Source organism: Protomyctophum bolini (genome assembly GCF_963924005.1).
Source record: "Protomyctophum bolini genome assembly, chromosome: 24".
Classification (NCBI taxonomy): Eukaryota; Metazoa; Chordata; class Actinopteri; order Myctophiformes; family Myctophidae; genus Protomyctophum; species Protomyctophum bolini.
Window position 1 is genome coordinate 29,888,358 of NC_137885.1, and position 17,108 is coordinate 29,905,465.

At 44.2% G+C, this 17,108-nt stretch overlaps 1 protein-coding gene across 1 annotated transcript in view; it reads left to right on the forward strand.

Annotated features, from left to right (window-relative positions):
• The window catches only part of LOC308311870 (uncharacterized protein), a gene marked incomplete at its 3' end in the record, with an annotated part of 73,173 nt that overhangs the window by 3,295 nt on the left and 52,770 nt on the right, over positions 1-17,108 (forward strand). Inside the window, exon 2 of the mRNA XM_080758643.1 lies at positions 13,961-14,179. Coding sequence (XP_080614769.1) covers positions 13,961-14,179 — 219 coding nt within the window. The remainder of the gene's footprint in view (positions 1-13,960; positions 14,180-17,108) is intronic.

Here is a 17,108-nt window from a genome sequence, read left to right on the forward strand (position 1 = left end):
GGGTCTATTTCAGTACGGACTCGGTGGAGGCAGAATGAAGGGGTTTGGTTCTGAAGGCCATGGCTGTAATGATGTGGTTCTGGTGGTCCTAAAAGAAGGAACCAGTCATTTTGGTCAGAGCTCGGGGCCAAGAAAGAGCAGACGGAGAGGCTATAAGTGGCCACACCCCAGTGGGTCGGTGTGAGATAAAGGCTTTTTGTGTTTTAGGAAAATATGCAACGCTTTTCTGCTTTTTCACCGAGTGTCTCCATTGAGAGGTATTTTTTAGACGTTTGTCGTTCGTTGGGCATTGATGTGAGTGAGCAGGTGGGGTTTCACTATATTACATAATTGCGAACGCAGTGATTGCGAATGCAGTGAGCACTTACTATGAGACCTAGCAGATCATGTCTGTCTGTGTGTGTGTCTGTCCCGCTATACGTCCAAATATGGAGTGTGTTGCATCAGCAATCACTCAGCTCCATATATGGGCACAAAAGGGGCCAGGTCCACATATACAGTAACAGCGGGACAGACAGACAGACGTGTGTCCCCCCTTTGTGCCCATATATGGAGCTGAGTGATTTGTTTGTGATTGATGCAACACACTCCATATTTGGACGTATAGCTGCTTTGGGGACTCCTTATATGGTTATGGCTTAAAAATAACTTAAAGGGGGAGTGTCAAAGCCCGAGATTAACATTGCTGATAAGGTACATCACGTGGTCTGAATGAAAACAGTTTCAAACGACACGTGACTATATCTCAGGCTCTGACGTGACCTAGCATCTAGCCGAGCTGAGTGGCTAGCGCAGTAAAGGCTAGTGGTTTTGAGGTAACCTTTTGCGTCATACTAGGTGAAAATATCATTAAAAAATTATTTTATTGCTTTTATTTATTCCTTACAATGACATTGAGTTGACGTGGAAGTTTTAGCGTAAACTGTTGCATAATCGCAATTTCGCACTCGGACTTCCAGAGAGCTGGGATGCAGCCCCGCTCACGACCGTTTGTCCCCTCTCACCGCCGGGGCACAGAGAGCTGGGATGCAGCCCCTCTCACCGCCGGGGCACAGAGCCTATTCTGTTCATGCAGGCTGCGCAGTGCCTCTCTGCCCCGCATTGAACTGGGCATGTGTGTACATACACACACACACACACAACATTGTTTCTTCATGTGAAATGTTTGTTTATGCATAATGAATTCATGAGTGAAAAACATTGTATGGGTCAGACCCGAATAGTTCTGATGATCCTCATGGGGGCTATCCGCAGCCCCGCCTCCCCCCCCCCCCAGCGGTGAAAAAAAAGAAGTTGATGTTTTCTCGCGTTTACGTGAAGCTAGCGGAAAGGCATTTACGTGGATTTCATGTGTCCCGACCTAGACCTAGAATGCCTGTGATCATTTAATTGTACTTCGTACTAGTCTATATATATGATATATAAATGCCGAGTGCACTTGCATGCCTATGCATGCATTCTAGAGGCAAGTCCCATAAGGAAACTGCCCCTGCAAGCGACACCTTTTTATTTATTTATTAGGATATTTCTATAGCATGCGCGATTGCGCTGCTCACTTGACAGCCTTCTCTAGGCTACTCGCAGTGCAACGCGTTGTGAGCTTGTAGATCGGCTCCCGTGGACTCGCGGTGCATGTTAAAAAACAAACTCACAATTATAATAAGAACATTATAGGCCTACACTTATCTGCATTCTGCACTGTACGAATCCAACGTTGTTTAGTGTTGTTTAGTGAGTCAGTTCTCTGACTGTCGGTGTGTGTGTGTGTGTGTGTGTGTGTGTGAGAGAGAGAGAGAGAGAGAGAGAGAGAGAGAGAGAGAGAGAGAGGGGGGGGGGGGGTCTCGCCCCCCCCATATCGGTGTGTGTGAGAGAGAGATAGAGAGTGTGTGTGTGTGTGTGTGTGTGTGTGTGTGTGTGTGGAGGGGTATAATATTTGATATACATAAAATGATCACCCATACAAGTTGATCATTATAGCCTAAATAACGCTATGTCAAGTTTCATCATACTTCTGGTGGCTATTTGGAGAGCTCCAAGTTGTGCACGGAGAGAGAGAGAGAGAGAGAGAGAGAGAGACCGCCCCCCCATATCGGTGTGTGTGTGTGAGAGAGAGAGAGAGAGAGAGAGAGAGAGAGAGAGTGTGTGTGTGTGTGTGTGTGTGTGAGAGAGAGAGAGAGAGAGAGAGAGAGAGGGGCGGACACAGGTTAGGCCGGCCGCTAGAGTAGTCACAGGCAGTGTACTGGTAACGTTACGTGAAGCTCCAGGGCTCCGTGAGCCCTGTTCAGCATTTAGCCGGCTGAGGGCGTGTCAGCGGGGGGAGACAGATAGACAAGATAGGTACGATGGAGCCCGTCGCGCGGAATTGCGATTATGCAACAGTTTTCCCTAAAACTTGGACGTCAACTCGGTGTCATTCTGGCGAGTTTTTTGTAGCAAAAAAGTAATTTTTCCACCAAACTTTTACCCAGCTATGAGGCTGAAGGTGGCCTCAAAACCACTAGCATGAGTTGATAGCCACCAGGAACGCTAACTCGCAGAGCCCAGAGCCGCTCTGACATTTAGACCAGATACAAGATCAATTTTATTGGTCAAATTGAGCTGGCCCGTAAGTACGTCACAATCTAGATGCTAGCGTTAATAGCCTTAATAGCTTCCCGAGGGGCGTGTCATCCCCGCTTTAACTTAAAAAAATGATAACTTAAAAATAAATCTTAAAAAAACCCAAATATGTACGAGCTGCGTTCGCTTCCCGCGTTTGCGCGTCTTACTGGTACATACAGTATATATCATCCCCCCACAAAAGTAATACTCATATTTGAACTGAGGGACCCCCCCCTCCACACTGACAGTCTGACAAGCACTTGGAATTGTAGGAGTTGAGGCATGGGGAGGTATGAGTTGAGAGGGGAATTAAACTTTAAACTAAATAGGTGTTGGAACTACCTTGAAGAGCATGTGTGTTTCTGTTCATGGAGTTGAGCTGTGGAACAAGCTTGTCTGAGCCTATACAAAGCAAAGCATCAACCTAAAGCAATTTAAAAAGAGGCTCAAAGTACTGGAATTATTGGATAAATATAACCTGGAATGAGTGGGTAGTAGATTTATGTTATGCTATGTAGTGTTGGATTGAAGTAGTACATTTTAGCTTTTTGTCGAAATAAACTATTCATTCATTCATCAGTGGCTCAGGAGGTAGAGCGGCCATCTTGGAACCCGAAGCGTCTATAGGTTTGATTCCCGGCTCTGAGTCGTGGCCCAAGTGTCGAAGTGTCCTTTGAGCAAGGCACTGAACCCCTAACTGCTCCCCACGAGAAGATCGGTAAACCTTGCGTGGTTTCGGTGTGTGAATGTGAAGTACATTCACTATAATATAGTGAATGTGAAGTACATTCACTATAATATAGTGAATACATTCACTATAATATAGTGAATGTGAAGTACATTCACTATAATATAGTGAATGTGAAGTACATTCACTATAATATAGTGAATACATTCACTATGATATAGTGAATGTGAAGTACATTCACTATGATATAGTGAATGTGAAGTACATTCACTATATGATATGATATGATATGATATGATATAGTACTTTATTGTCAGTTCACACTGAAATTTGTCTTGCGACACAGCAGCCAAGTATGAAGAACACATACAGTACCGTATACACACATTTGACATAAACACAAAGAACAAGACAGTTTACATACATAAAGACATGTAGACAAGAGCAATATCCAGCGCTTAGATTATCCTGTGGCTACTACAACTCCTGATTATAAGGCTCAAGTTCGAATGGTGGACAATTAAGGACCTCTTTAGTCTGACCTTATTGTATGCTGGAACACCATATCTCCTTCCTGAAGGTAGAAACCTATATATTCTCCATACAACACATGCTTATAGCATTAGAGGTGATATTCCTTGCTAACCTTAGGATGCTGTTACTATAATATAGTGAATGTGAGAAGTATACATTCACTGTATAAATGCAGTCCATTTATGAGCCATTGCATTTTGTTTGACAAGAGATATAGCTGATTTACAAGCTCACAACAACGCCTGCACGTTGAGACTGTGAGCCAGATAGACCTGCAGGCTGGGAGGAGAGTGTAAACTATAACCGGTGACGGGGAGTCAAAGTGAGATCAGGTTTGAATCGGCGGTGTGTCTCTCATGTTGTTGGTATTTGTGTCTGATGTGTCACCAAATGGTCGGTTGTGGAATCTGGCCTTCAATTATGGACCGGTAGAAAGATTGATTGATTGAATAGGTCAGCTTCATCTGATTGAATAGGTCAGCTTCATCTGATTTGATTTCATCTTCATCTTGTTTGGGCCGAATCTGGGTTGAACGTGGTTTGTTGAAGTCCCTCTGGTGTTGGTGGTGAGTGTGTGGACTTGGTATCTCGACAGGTGCATGCTGGGGGTCTTCGTGGTGTTTAGCGGGTCTCGCAGACCAGGCACATTGCAAGTCGCTGTACTCCGTCGTCAAACCCTGAGCCATTCCAGCCTGTCAACATGGGCAGGGGTGAGGTGGGTTCTGGGAGTAGTATAGCCTGGCCTGATCTGGAGAGCAGAAGGCTGTGGTGAACTGTGACCTTTATCCCATTTTGGGGGCGGGAACCCCTTTTGGTGTTAGCATTATGTAATGCTTTAGCTATTGAAAAATAGCAGATCTACAAGCTCGTAGCGCGCCACCGAGTGGCGCGCTACGAGCTTGTAGATCTGCTATTTTTGAAAAATCGACTGACATAGAGAAACATGGCTTTTTCAGAAAACTGTCAGGATGTAGAAGGCGTTTTTACTAGAATCTGATCTCAGGTCAGAATGGGTTATTATAGCGTCTTACTTGGACAGAGATGGGAGTCTGACACGAGCTACTGTATATATACAGTATATATGAGTCATAATAACCACATGATCGTGGTCCAACGTTACACTGAATGAAACTATAATCCCACTTTAAATCCTCCTCCAAAATATCCCTTATATTCTTCAGCAGAAACGACAGCCCGGTTAGACTTCAGCACACACAATATTATATATATACGTACTTTGTGTAAAAAACATATTAAGACAAATCCTAATATGAGCTTGTAGGTCTGCTATTTTTTGAAAAATCGAAGAAGAACGACTGACATAGAAACATGGCTTTTTCAGAAAACTGTCAGGATGTAGAAGAACATTTTTAGAATCTGATCTTCGTTCAAAATGGGTTAATTCAGGTCCATATTCTCTCTCTGTCTCTGGGGCATAATTTCAGGGACATTTAACTTTGATACATACTGTTCTGTGATCTAAGTATGCTTTTATAGTTTTGTAAAAGCATACAAAAAAAGTACAGACATATCTTTCCTCATCATCGAGAAGTTTACAGTTTTCCCTGAAACTAAAATACTTTCACACTAAAACATTTCAGATGACCAAAATAATAATATAACTATACAAACTTAATTAAGTTCTATTCAAAAGACTATATGGCTATAAACTAAAAATCCAAATTTGCTGTCAAAATCAGCACTATATAGTTTTGAGACATGCTACAGTATTGTACAGTATTATACCAGCTGGGCCACACATGGGGGGGGGGAGACGCATTTCTACATTTTTTCGTAGCATGGTTGATGCTCTGACTGCATATTGGGTGTGGTGCCGCTCGGCACTCTCCCCAAAATAACCCATTTAAGCCTGACGTCCATTTATTTTTATTTTTCTAAATGTATTTGTTATTTCTGAAAAACCTCATGTTTCTATATCGGTGGTTCTCAATATTTCATGTCAAGGACCCCCAAAAATATATGAAATTGGCCGCTGACCCCCCATCTGGAAATGTGTTGTTTCAGGGACCTGCACCTCCCAGAAGCAAAGATTTGAGTTAAAAACGTTCGCTCTGAAAGAGTATTTATATATATATATTCAAAGCTTTGCACCACCATGTTCATGACTTTTCAAAAATAGCAGATCTACAAGCTCGTAGCGCGCCACTCGGTGGCGCGCTACGAGCTTGTAGATCTGCTGTTTTTCCAATAGCTAAATTATAACATAATAATGTTTAAAATAAAACGCCTAAAAGGGGTTCCCGTCCAGAATGGGATAAAGGCAACAGAAAGAAACCCGTAACGTATAATAACCGTAAAGCGCTGTGGGTTTTTTTTTCCCTCTCCTGAAATAAACTCATGCTTTTGAAAACGGAGCCTCGGGAGCGGCCCGCGACCACATAATGACTACTTTAAGAGGTTATACGTCACGATAAACTGCCTGAGATTAAAATGTGCTGGTTGAACCCAGGCAGCGATGTGCGGTGCCCCCCCTCCCCCTCTCCCTCCCCCTCCCTCTGCCAACAGGTGGCTGCAGGATTCACACTGAATATTTTATTATGTGTGTTGTTGTGAACGCAGTGAGCACTTACTATGAGACCTAGCAGATCATGTCTGTCTGTCTGTCTGTCTGTCTGTCTGTGTGTGTGCGTGTGTGTGTGTGTCTGTCTGTCCCGCTATACGTCCAAATATGGAGTGTGTTGCATCATCAGCTCCATATATGTGCACAAAAGGGGCCAGGTCCACATATACAGTAACAGCGGGACAGACACACAGACAGACAGACATACAGACAGACATGATCTGCAGGGTCTCAGCTGCGTTCGCTTCCCGCGTTTGCGCGTCTTACTGGTATAATGTATATGTCAGTGGTTTTCAACCAGTGTCCCAGGGACAATTATGTCTGTAGCCCACGCACAACAACACAACACAACACAACAGACACACACACGCCACACACAACACAACACAACACAACACGCACGCACACACACACACACACACACACAACACAACACAACACAACAGACACACACACGCACACACACAACACACACAACACAACACAACACAACACAGCACGCACGCACACACACACAACACAACACAGCACGCACGCACACACACACACACAACACACACAACACACACAACACAACACACACACGCACACACAACACAACACAACACAACACAACACAACACAACACACACACACGCACACACACAACACAACACAACACAACACAACACAACACACACGCACACACACACACACAACACAACACAACAGACACGCACACGCACACGCACACGCACACACACAACACAACACAACACAACAGAGTGACACACACACACACACACACACACACACACAGTCGTGATGAAATAGCATTTGCAACCCGTTATGGTTTTTCACGTTTCCAGTAAACAACACTGGGGGAAAATGTAGCCTGTCTTTGAGTACGAGTTTCTCACGCAAAAAAAAGTACTCAATTGTTTTTACTTTACTTACTTAGTAAAAAAGTATCAATATCTCATGCAATATAGAAATACTCCGTTTGAATTCTGCACTTGAGTAAAAGTACAGCCGTGTCTGTATCAACTTAAAAGTACCAAAAGTGCATCCTGGTCTCTAAACTGCCTCCCCCTGGCCAGCCGGGGCGCCTGATGGAGGGGAAAGGAACTGGTTGGAATAACGTGTTCCTTCCACGCGCTACGTCCAACCAGGGAAACTCCCCCCTGTCAGGTGTAAAGGAGCAACTTGGACACTCAGGCATGAAGGAAGCATGAGTTCAAGTCCGTTGCTCTCCCCTTGTCCCCCATATATGGGGACTAGGTTGGTCTCCCCTTGTCCCCCATATATGGGGACTAGGTTGGTGGAGGGTGTGTAGAGCCCAGGATCACATTAGATGATTGACACTGGGTGAAAAATGGGTTACAAAATCGTGGGATAAAAAATATATTAAAAAGTACCAAAAGTAGAAAGTAGTTATTGTGCAGAATGTCTCAATTATAGTAATCAATTAGTAAAGTATAGAATTCCGTAATTCAAAATGTACTGTGCCTCAGTCTGAGATGTAGTTGAGTAAAGAGTAATAGATAACGTTGGGAATACTCAAGTTTCAGACCTCTTTATTCATACTTTGACGTACAGCGTTGTTGTGGCGGTGGCGGAGCACAGAAATACATTATCTACAAGCTTTTTAAAAAAAACCATATTTGCCTATAAAAAAATGATTATAGTGGCAAATCAAATCACAATGTGTAAATTATGTGCTTCATACACGTCGGTACACAGCTGTCTGTATTTAGTATTTCTAGTAGTACTGTATTAGTATTTCTAGTAGTACTGTATTTAGTATTTCTAGTAGTACTGTATTTAGTATTTCTAGTAGTACTGTATTTAGTATTTCTCTAGGTACACAGCTGTCTGTATTTAGTATTTCTAGTAGTACTATATTAATATTTCTCTAGGTACACAGCTGTCTGTATTTAGTATTTCTAGTAGTACTGTATTAGTATTTCTAGTAGTACTGTATTTAGTATTTCTAGTAGTACTGTATTTAGTATTTCTAGTAGTACTGTATTTAGTATTTCTCTAGGTACACAGCTGTCTGTATTTAGTATTTCTAGTAGTATTGTATTTAGTATTTCTCTAGGTACACAGCTGTCTGTATTTAGTATTTCTAGTAGTATTGTATTTAGTATTTCTCTAGGTACACAGCTGTCTGTATTTAGTATTTCTAGTAGTACTGTATTTAGTATTTCTAGTAGTACTGTATTTAGTATTTCTAGTAGTACTGTATTAATATTTCTCTAGGTACTGTACACAGCTGTCTGTATTTAGTATTTCTAGTAGTACTGTATTAATATTTCTCTAGGTACTGTACACAGCTGTCTGTATTTAGCAGGCTTTCTCTCATAATGTTAGAGCACCATTTCTGTTCCCAACTAAACCTCAGAGTGATGGCTGACTGACTGCATCATTAGTGACACCGGCAACTGCAGTGACAAAGTCTACTGTGTGTTGTATAATGTATATGTCAGTGGTTTTCTTCAACCAGTGTCCCGGGGACAATTATGTCTGTAGCCCACGCACAACAACACAACACAACAGACACACACAACACAACACAACGCACACACAATCATGATGAAATAGCATTTGCAACCGTTATGGTTTTTCAACGTTTCCAGTAAACAACACTGGGGAAAAATGTAGCCTGTCTTTGAGTGTGAGTTTCTCACGCAGAGACTGTGAGACTGTGTCTGTGAAACCGCTTCTCTGCCACAAACCAAACACCTACAGTTAGCCTGGCCCTGGCTGCTATAAAAGCAGTAGACTACTAGTAGTTCCCAGAGCTCTGCCATGGTGGCAGTTTGTCTATAAGTGTCACAGTCACAGACTTTTTGTCATTCATCGTACAGTCTAGGTCTTGTATTTCTATGTATTGTTCCCTGGTCTAGTTTTCATGGTTCTATATGTTTGTTTGTGCTCCAGCTGTGTCTCATTTTGTAATTAACCCTCATGTGTTTATCAGTCTTGTTCCCCAAGTCAGTCCTTGTTCTATCCTGTCACCTGTCTCAGTCTGTTTTAAGTTGTTCATGTTCACCTAGCTGTCTTCTGAGTTAAAACACCAATTCATGGTTTTAATCACTACATGCCTGCAGGCATGTCCTGCGTTTGGGTCCTTACCTCACCTACACAAGGGAATGGCCAGGCTAATATCACTTGAAGAAAGGAAAAGAAGCAAAGCACTCAGTTGAGTAGTTTCAAAGTAATAAATTCTCGGGTGCCGCGATTCAAGTAGATGTAGTTCCATAGACGAGAATACGAATACCAGCACTTATATATCCAATAGGATTCTTGTTTTATTTTCAGCGTTCCCCCCCCCAGCAGCAAGCAAACATACAGACGTTTCGGCCCGGAGATTTCCTCAGCGAAGATTTAAGGCCCCCGGGGGCCCCCGGGCCTTTACGCTGAGGAAGGCCCCCGGGCCCCCGGGCCTTTACGCTGAGGAAGGCCCCCGGGCCGAAACCCGATTTGCTGAATGGCCTTATGCATGCGCATACCCTCTATAGTCATACTGTTATGTGGCAGCAAACACTGGCAGCAAAGACTCCTGTGAGGAACACGGCCGGGTCCACTCCAACCATGACCTGTGGAGCCCGGAGCCGTGCACAGTGTGTGTGTGTGTGTGTGTGTGTGAGCCGTGCACGGTGTGTGTGTGTGTGTGTGTGACGCGGGCACGGTGTTGTGCAAGGCGGTGGCGTGCACGGTGTGTGTGTGTGTGTGTGTGTGTGTGTGTGTGTGTGTGTGTGTGTGTGACGCGGGCACGGTGCTGTGCAAGGCGGTGGCGTGCACGGTGTGTGTGTGTGTGTGTGTGTGTGTGTGTGTGTGTGTGTGTGTGACGCGGGCACGGTGCTGTGCAAGGCGGTGGCGTGCACGGTGTGTGTGTGTGTGTGTGTGTGTGTGTGACGCGGGCACGGTGTTGTGCAAGGCGGTGGCGTGCACGGTGTGTGTGTGTGTGTGTGTGTGTGACGCGGGCACGGTGTTGTGCGAGGCGGTGGCGTGCGCGGTGTGCGCGCTTGTGTGTTGTAGCACGGAATGCGATGATTTGATTGGCTGATTGATGGTATGATGATTGTACGATGATGAGACTTTCAAGAGACGTCTGTTTTCATTGGTCCAGAGACGAGAACGCAGAGAGAGACGCTCCTATGGGTGCACATCCTATGGGTGCACATCCTATGGGTGCACATTCTATGGGTGCACATTCTATGGGTGCACATTCTATGGGTGCACATTCTATGGGTGCGCATTCTATGGGTGCACATTCTATGGGTGCGCATTCTATGGGTGCACATTCTATGGGTGCACATTCTATGGGTGCACATTCTATGGGTGCGCATTCTATGGGTGCGCATTCTATGGGTGCGCATTCTATGGGTGCACATTCTATGGGTGTCCATATTTTAGTTAGCCATGATTTTAAAAAAAAGAAGATTTTTTTTTATTATTAATTTTATTTTTTGACAGGCAGGCCAATAGGCGGCAGCCGGCAGGCCACCAGGAAAGGTCTGAGCGTGCTGCCATTCTGCCATCATGATAATGTCACTGTACCTGTATCAGTGAGTGACAGATAAACCCTCTACAAAGGGTTGTGTAGTTAGTTGTCTGTTGGTTTATGTATCATTTATGTTGTTCTGTAAAAGTGGTGGTATTATTAGGGGCTTGTTTGTGTGTGTGCCTCGACGGAGCGGGGCGGTAGAGTCTCTGCTATCTGCGTGCTGGTTGTGGTTGTGGTGGGCCCGGGTCGGTCTGGTTGTGGTGGGCCCGGGTCGGTCTGGTTGTGGTAGGCCCGGGTCGGTCTGGTTGTGGTGGGCCCGGGCCGGTCTGGGCCAAATTCACGCGAAAACGACCGGGGCCGAATTTGTGTCCCAGTCCAGCCCTGGTGCTCACTGTCAGTCATGGTGCTGTGAGGTGCTATCTGCTGTACGCGCCACGCGGTGCAGTGGAATAGGTCCTACTGTACGTTTAAAGGGTGATGCTATATTACTTATAGTTGCGCTGCATGCGATGTACAGTACAAGCCCACAGCGTGTTGCATTGCGGCGTGTTGTTGTGAGCTTTGGTGAATCTGTTATTCTTTTGGTGTGCGACCCCAGTACGCAACCACGGGCCTTTAAGCAAGGCTGCATGTGCAGAGCTCTCTTGTGTGTGTGTGTGTGTGTGTTTGTGTGACTGTGTGTGTGTGTGTGTGTGTGTGTGTGTGTGTGTGTGTGTGTGTGTGACTGTGACTGTGTGTGTGTGTGTGTGTGTGTGTGTGTGTGTGTGTTGAGAGGTTTGCTAAGGAATTTGTTGGAGAGTGTTTTATGAAAGTGATTCATATGTTGGATTGGGAGAGTGACGAGTCAAAATCAGGGCTCGTCAATGTGTCTGTCTGTGTACTGCAAGACTTGGCCTTGTCCGTGGCAAATGTTTAGATTTTTTAATACAGTATAGCGTAGTAGCATAGTATAGTAGTCTCCAGGTTTTACCACGACACGATATGGCACATTAGAAGTCCGGTCCAGGTTTTACCACGACACCATGGCACATTAGAAGTCCGGTCCACCAGAAGGCGGGGTTGGCAAAAGGGCCTTTCTGTGTGGAGTTAGCATGTTCTCCCCGTGTCCCCCTAGGGTAGGTATACCCTCACATGTTCTCCCCGTGTCCCCTAGGGTAGATACCCTCACAAAAACATGCAGTAATCCTGGTCTCTAAACTGCCTCCCCCTGGCCAGCCGGGGCGCCTGATGGAGGGGAAAGGAACTGGTTGGAATAACGTGTTCCTTCCACGCGCTACGTCCAACCAGGGAAACTCCCCCCTGTCAGGTGTAAAGGAGCAACTTGGACACTCGGGCATGAAGGAAGCATGAGTTCAAGTCCGTTGCTCTCCCCAGGTTGACGGAGGGTGTGTAGAGCCCAGGATCACAGTAGATGATTGACACAGGGGTGAAAAATGGGTTACAAAATCGTGGGATAAAAAATATATTAAAAAAAAAGTCCGGTCCAGGTTTTACCACGACACCATGGCACATTAGAAGTCCGGTCCCCTGACAGCTTTGACTCTTCCAACATGGCCGCATGCCCCTGACTGACAGCTTTGTGTAAATGTGTGACTTCAAAGAATGGTAATATACTATCCCCTTGACGATGCATGCCTTAGGCCTATACACTTAATTCGTAGTAAAATGCAATGATACCTTTGTTGCCAAAACGGCATAACTGCACAATTACAGACTGTGTTGTCAGACTCCCTTTTCTCACAGCAAGCTTCACGTCTCAGCAAGTGTTTATTTTAATTACCACAGTAGTGAAATGATTGGAATCTGCACTGTTTTCTTTTAGTAGCTCAAATAAGTCACTGCATGCTTTTGGAAAACATTCCGCAGTAATGTTGCATATATATAATATATATATATATATATATATATATATATATATACATACGGTAGTTTTGCACCAAATTGTGTCCCACACATAAAACATGGTCGATCTACAAGCTCACAACGCGAGCAGGGTTTGTAGATTGTAACAGTGAGTTGTATTGTACCGGTATTTGTATTTATTTATTCAGCACAGTATAAAAACAACACAGTGAACATATAAATATGAGAAGGGTAAGGTGCTGGGCTTATACGAGGCCTCTACCTATATAGATTATAATGAAACATTGTACATGAGATATAGAATATCCAGAAAACATGATTGCATGTATATATAAAACATGATCAAAACAACAAAACAAGAACATGATTAGAATTTTTGGTTATCTAGAATAGATGATACAAAGAAATATAACGAAGTGATCTGGTCAATTAAGTGGGTCCTGAACTTATGTTTTTTTTTTTTTTTTTATGAAGTAGAATTTGATGAGATTGCTGTATAGGTGTTCCCTAGCTGGGCCCCCCCGCCTGTATCTGATGGAGAACTGACACAGACCAGTACGGAACTTTGGGAGATGTAAATGATTTGCCTGTCTCGAGTTGGCATCATGTGCGCAATGCCAGTTTTTGGTACCTCTTGTCTGACTCTTGTCTTTGCTAAACATGCAGGACATGGATGAATGTGAGACAATAGAGGGTAAAGTGAATGGCACATCGAGTGGCAAAGCAACAGGCAAAGTGAGTTTAACACTGCTTAATGTTGTTTAATGCAATCAGACAGGACTTTTCTGTGTGGATGTCTGGGGTTGTCGAGGCCAGAAAGTAGTTTTTTGACACTCAGTAGGCGTTTTAGGTTTAGGTTTATTTATTTAGCATATAGTACATACAATGCAAGGAAAGGAAGAAGCCAGAAGGCTTATATGGAATCCTTTCCTGAAGGAAGAGGTCATTGGTTTAAAAGATTAAAAGTTCATAAAGAACAGTACATAAATCTACAAGTTAAATCTACAAGTTAGTTCCTGCATAACTTCCGGGTTTGATGATGATGTCACACACATACCCTCTAGTCTAGAGGGACAAAAGCAAGGGAAAGAACTTTTTTTTTTAATGAACTGTAACTGAATGAAAAACTAAAACAAATCCCCCACCTTTTGATACCCGCAACAAATCTGCTGCTTCTCCGACTCACACACAAAACAAGCCTCCTGTCGGGACGCGGGACAGGTCTACGCCAACAACGCCATGTGGAGCCCGGAGCCCTGCAAGGTGTGCGTGTGTGACGCGGGCGCGGTGGTCTGCGAGGACGTGGTGTGCGAAGACGTCGGTAACTGCCGGACGACCGTGACGCCGGAGGGGGAGTGTTGTCCCGTGTGCTCGGCAGCGGAGGCCCAGAGTCCCCGCGGGCAACACTCTGAAACGGGTAAAAAACAAAGAACCTTCTAAAACCGACCGGCGCCACAGGCTGAAACATCATGGCTGGACGTATAGCGTTGTTGTTGACACTTAAAGGAGAATTCCATGCTAGAAGGCTTTCTTACGGTACCTGTATTTGTAGTTGTTACGTCCCCATCAAAGAGGTCCAGGTGTTAATTTGTGCAAAAGCGCATTTTTAGCTATATCCCCTACCATAAGCCCTCAAGAATTGCATTGAATTGCATTGATTTGAAAAAAATATTTTTTTTTTGTATATATCCTCCCTTCATAATGTAAATAGTATCCCAAGCGGCAACACTTTACTACTTATTTTGATGGAAATTAGCACAAAAACCCAACCCCCATTGAGGGCTTATGGTATAGGGGAAATAGCCAATAATGCACTTTTGCACAAAATAACACCTGCACCTCTTTGGTCGGGACGTAACGACTACAAAGAAAAGTAAGAAATCCTTCTAGTATGGAATTCTAAAAAAAAAAGTGTGCTTTTGTTTTGTTGCATTTCTCGCGGACCAGACGCTGTTTCTGTTCCGGTTTATAGCCGTCCGATCCTGCTGTCGATATAGGCTCCATAATTATGCACATACAGCATTTTGAAATAACTCTTCCTACTTTCGGGGCTTTTCTTTTCTGACTTCCTTCACAGGTGTTACAGATGATACTAATGAAGGCTCCGTTCCATTCTGGTCAAACACTGCATGCAGAGTCAGGGGTGCTGCTTATTGTGCTCACTGGAAACACACTCACAAACTGTCCTTGAGTGGGTTCCAAATGGCCCCCAATACCTTTACAGGTACACTCAGAGTTATGGGGGTCCTTGAAATTAAAAGGGTTTTTAGAACCACTGACCCCTCAATGGAACAGCTAGCCTAGAGCCTATAAGGGCCGATTCATACTCCTATTTTACCGCTGTTTCGGCGCTGTAGTGCCCAAATGATTTCGGCTCGTCAGACATTTTCAGTAGCACCGAAGAGGCGACTTTAGGACGGTACCCGCCCCCCCCCGAACCTCAAATGACGTCACATTGTAGGCTCTACAGCGCCGAACCGACTTTTATTCGGCTCTAAAATAGGAGTATGAATCGGCCCAAAATTAGTAAAAAAAATCGGTAACACCTGTGACGGAAGTAGGAACAGAACCTGGAAGTAGTAAGAGATATTTCCAAAATGCATAATATAGAGCCTTTTTACCTAATATTATATAATAATATATTATATTATATTATAATATAATAGTTTTACCTGGCTGTCTTCTATCCTGCACAAAAAAAAACGTCAATCACGTCATTGGCAGTACGTTATAAGTGCTGTAAGTGATTTTTGATTTTGTTAATAAGTTAAAACTCTATATTCCCAGAGTAATCATTTCTATGGAGTGTTTGTTCAGTATATCAGGGGGTCTCCCTGTCTCTCCAGGTCTTTTCTTTAGTAAAGAGAAATATACATAAATGTTCAGGTGGAACACAACTTTTAACCCATTTTGGGCGTGAACCCCTTTATGTCATAATTTAGCTATTGAAAAATAGCAGATCTACAAGCTCATAGCGCGCCACTCGGTGGCGCGCTATGAGCTGTGGCGCAAATCCTGACAGAAAACTGTCAAATCCAGACAGAAAACTGTCAGGATTTAGAAGACATTTTATAAATTTCTACGTCAGGCCTAATCACGTCAGGAGAGAGAATCCATTCATCAGCTCCAGTTCTTTGAGTTTTAAACATTTATCTTGTATTCTGCGTGCGGTCGTCTTCTCTCCTGGTTGGACGGTGAATATGGCTATATTCTCATTTTGAACATGTATTTTCTGTTTACTAAAGAGTTGGCACTGTTGTTGCTGCTGCTGGTGCTGAGAAAACACTGATTGCCGTGGGAACATAGATTAGAACTATTATCTTAACAAAATAATAAGAATCATTTACAGCAGCTTCAGGCTATTCTTATATTTTCATTTTGAGACTTTAATTGTTGCAGCAGTTAAGGTGGTCCCACACTGGATGCGTTTTTCGGGGGAAAAACGCAGCTAAAAAATCCTAAAAACGCGCTCGGTGTGTGGGGGACCTTTAGTTCACCTCCTTGCCTTCTGACTTGTCCTTCACGCTGACCTGAGGAGGACTGTGTCCTCCGTCACGGGCCGAAAGTCCTTCAGTCTCTTCAGGGTCAGGGCGGCTGTGGCTCAGGAGGTAGAGCAGGTCGTCCAATGATCCCTGGGTCGGCGGTTCGAATCCCGGCTCCTCCTCCTCCTGTCCACATGTGGAAGTGTCCTTGGGCAAGACACTGAACCCTACATTGCCTCCAATGAGTCGGTCGGTGTGAGCTCGCCACCGTCGGTGTGTGAATGTGGGAAGTGAGGACGCTGGCGTCGACTGTTCGACGCTTCACCTCCCAATGTATGAATGAATGAACCGTTGTAAAGCGCTTTGAGCACCTGGAAAAGCGCTATAAAAATGCAATTCATTACAGGTCACGTTCTCAGACCTCCTCAGTCGTTCCTGCTCCGCGCCGAACGCGGTCTCGGTTGTCGATGTTACTGTAACTGCTGCACATCCAGTTCTCAAAGAAATACAGAAAAACTGTTGACAGCAAAAATGTGCCTTTTTGATATAACGTGGATGCCGTTTTTCAGTCCCATTGTTCTCTTGCCCCCTGATTCTGCTTCTGTGCCCATTTTTATACTGACTTTTTTCTGTGACTTAAGGACTGTCTTTTTCTTGTTGTACCGTACTTCTTATTCGTCATGGTCTGAATTCAGTCCTCTTTTCTTCAAGCTATACACTTTTGCCTGAGTCGCTGATCGAAGTCGGCCATTCTTGCGCTGTGTTCAATTGTGCTTCTACTTTTATATGTCCATGTCTTTCAAGAATGCACCAACATGGTCGCCGATCAACGCGTTGCAGTTTGATGAGAAGCATGGTTCCAGT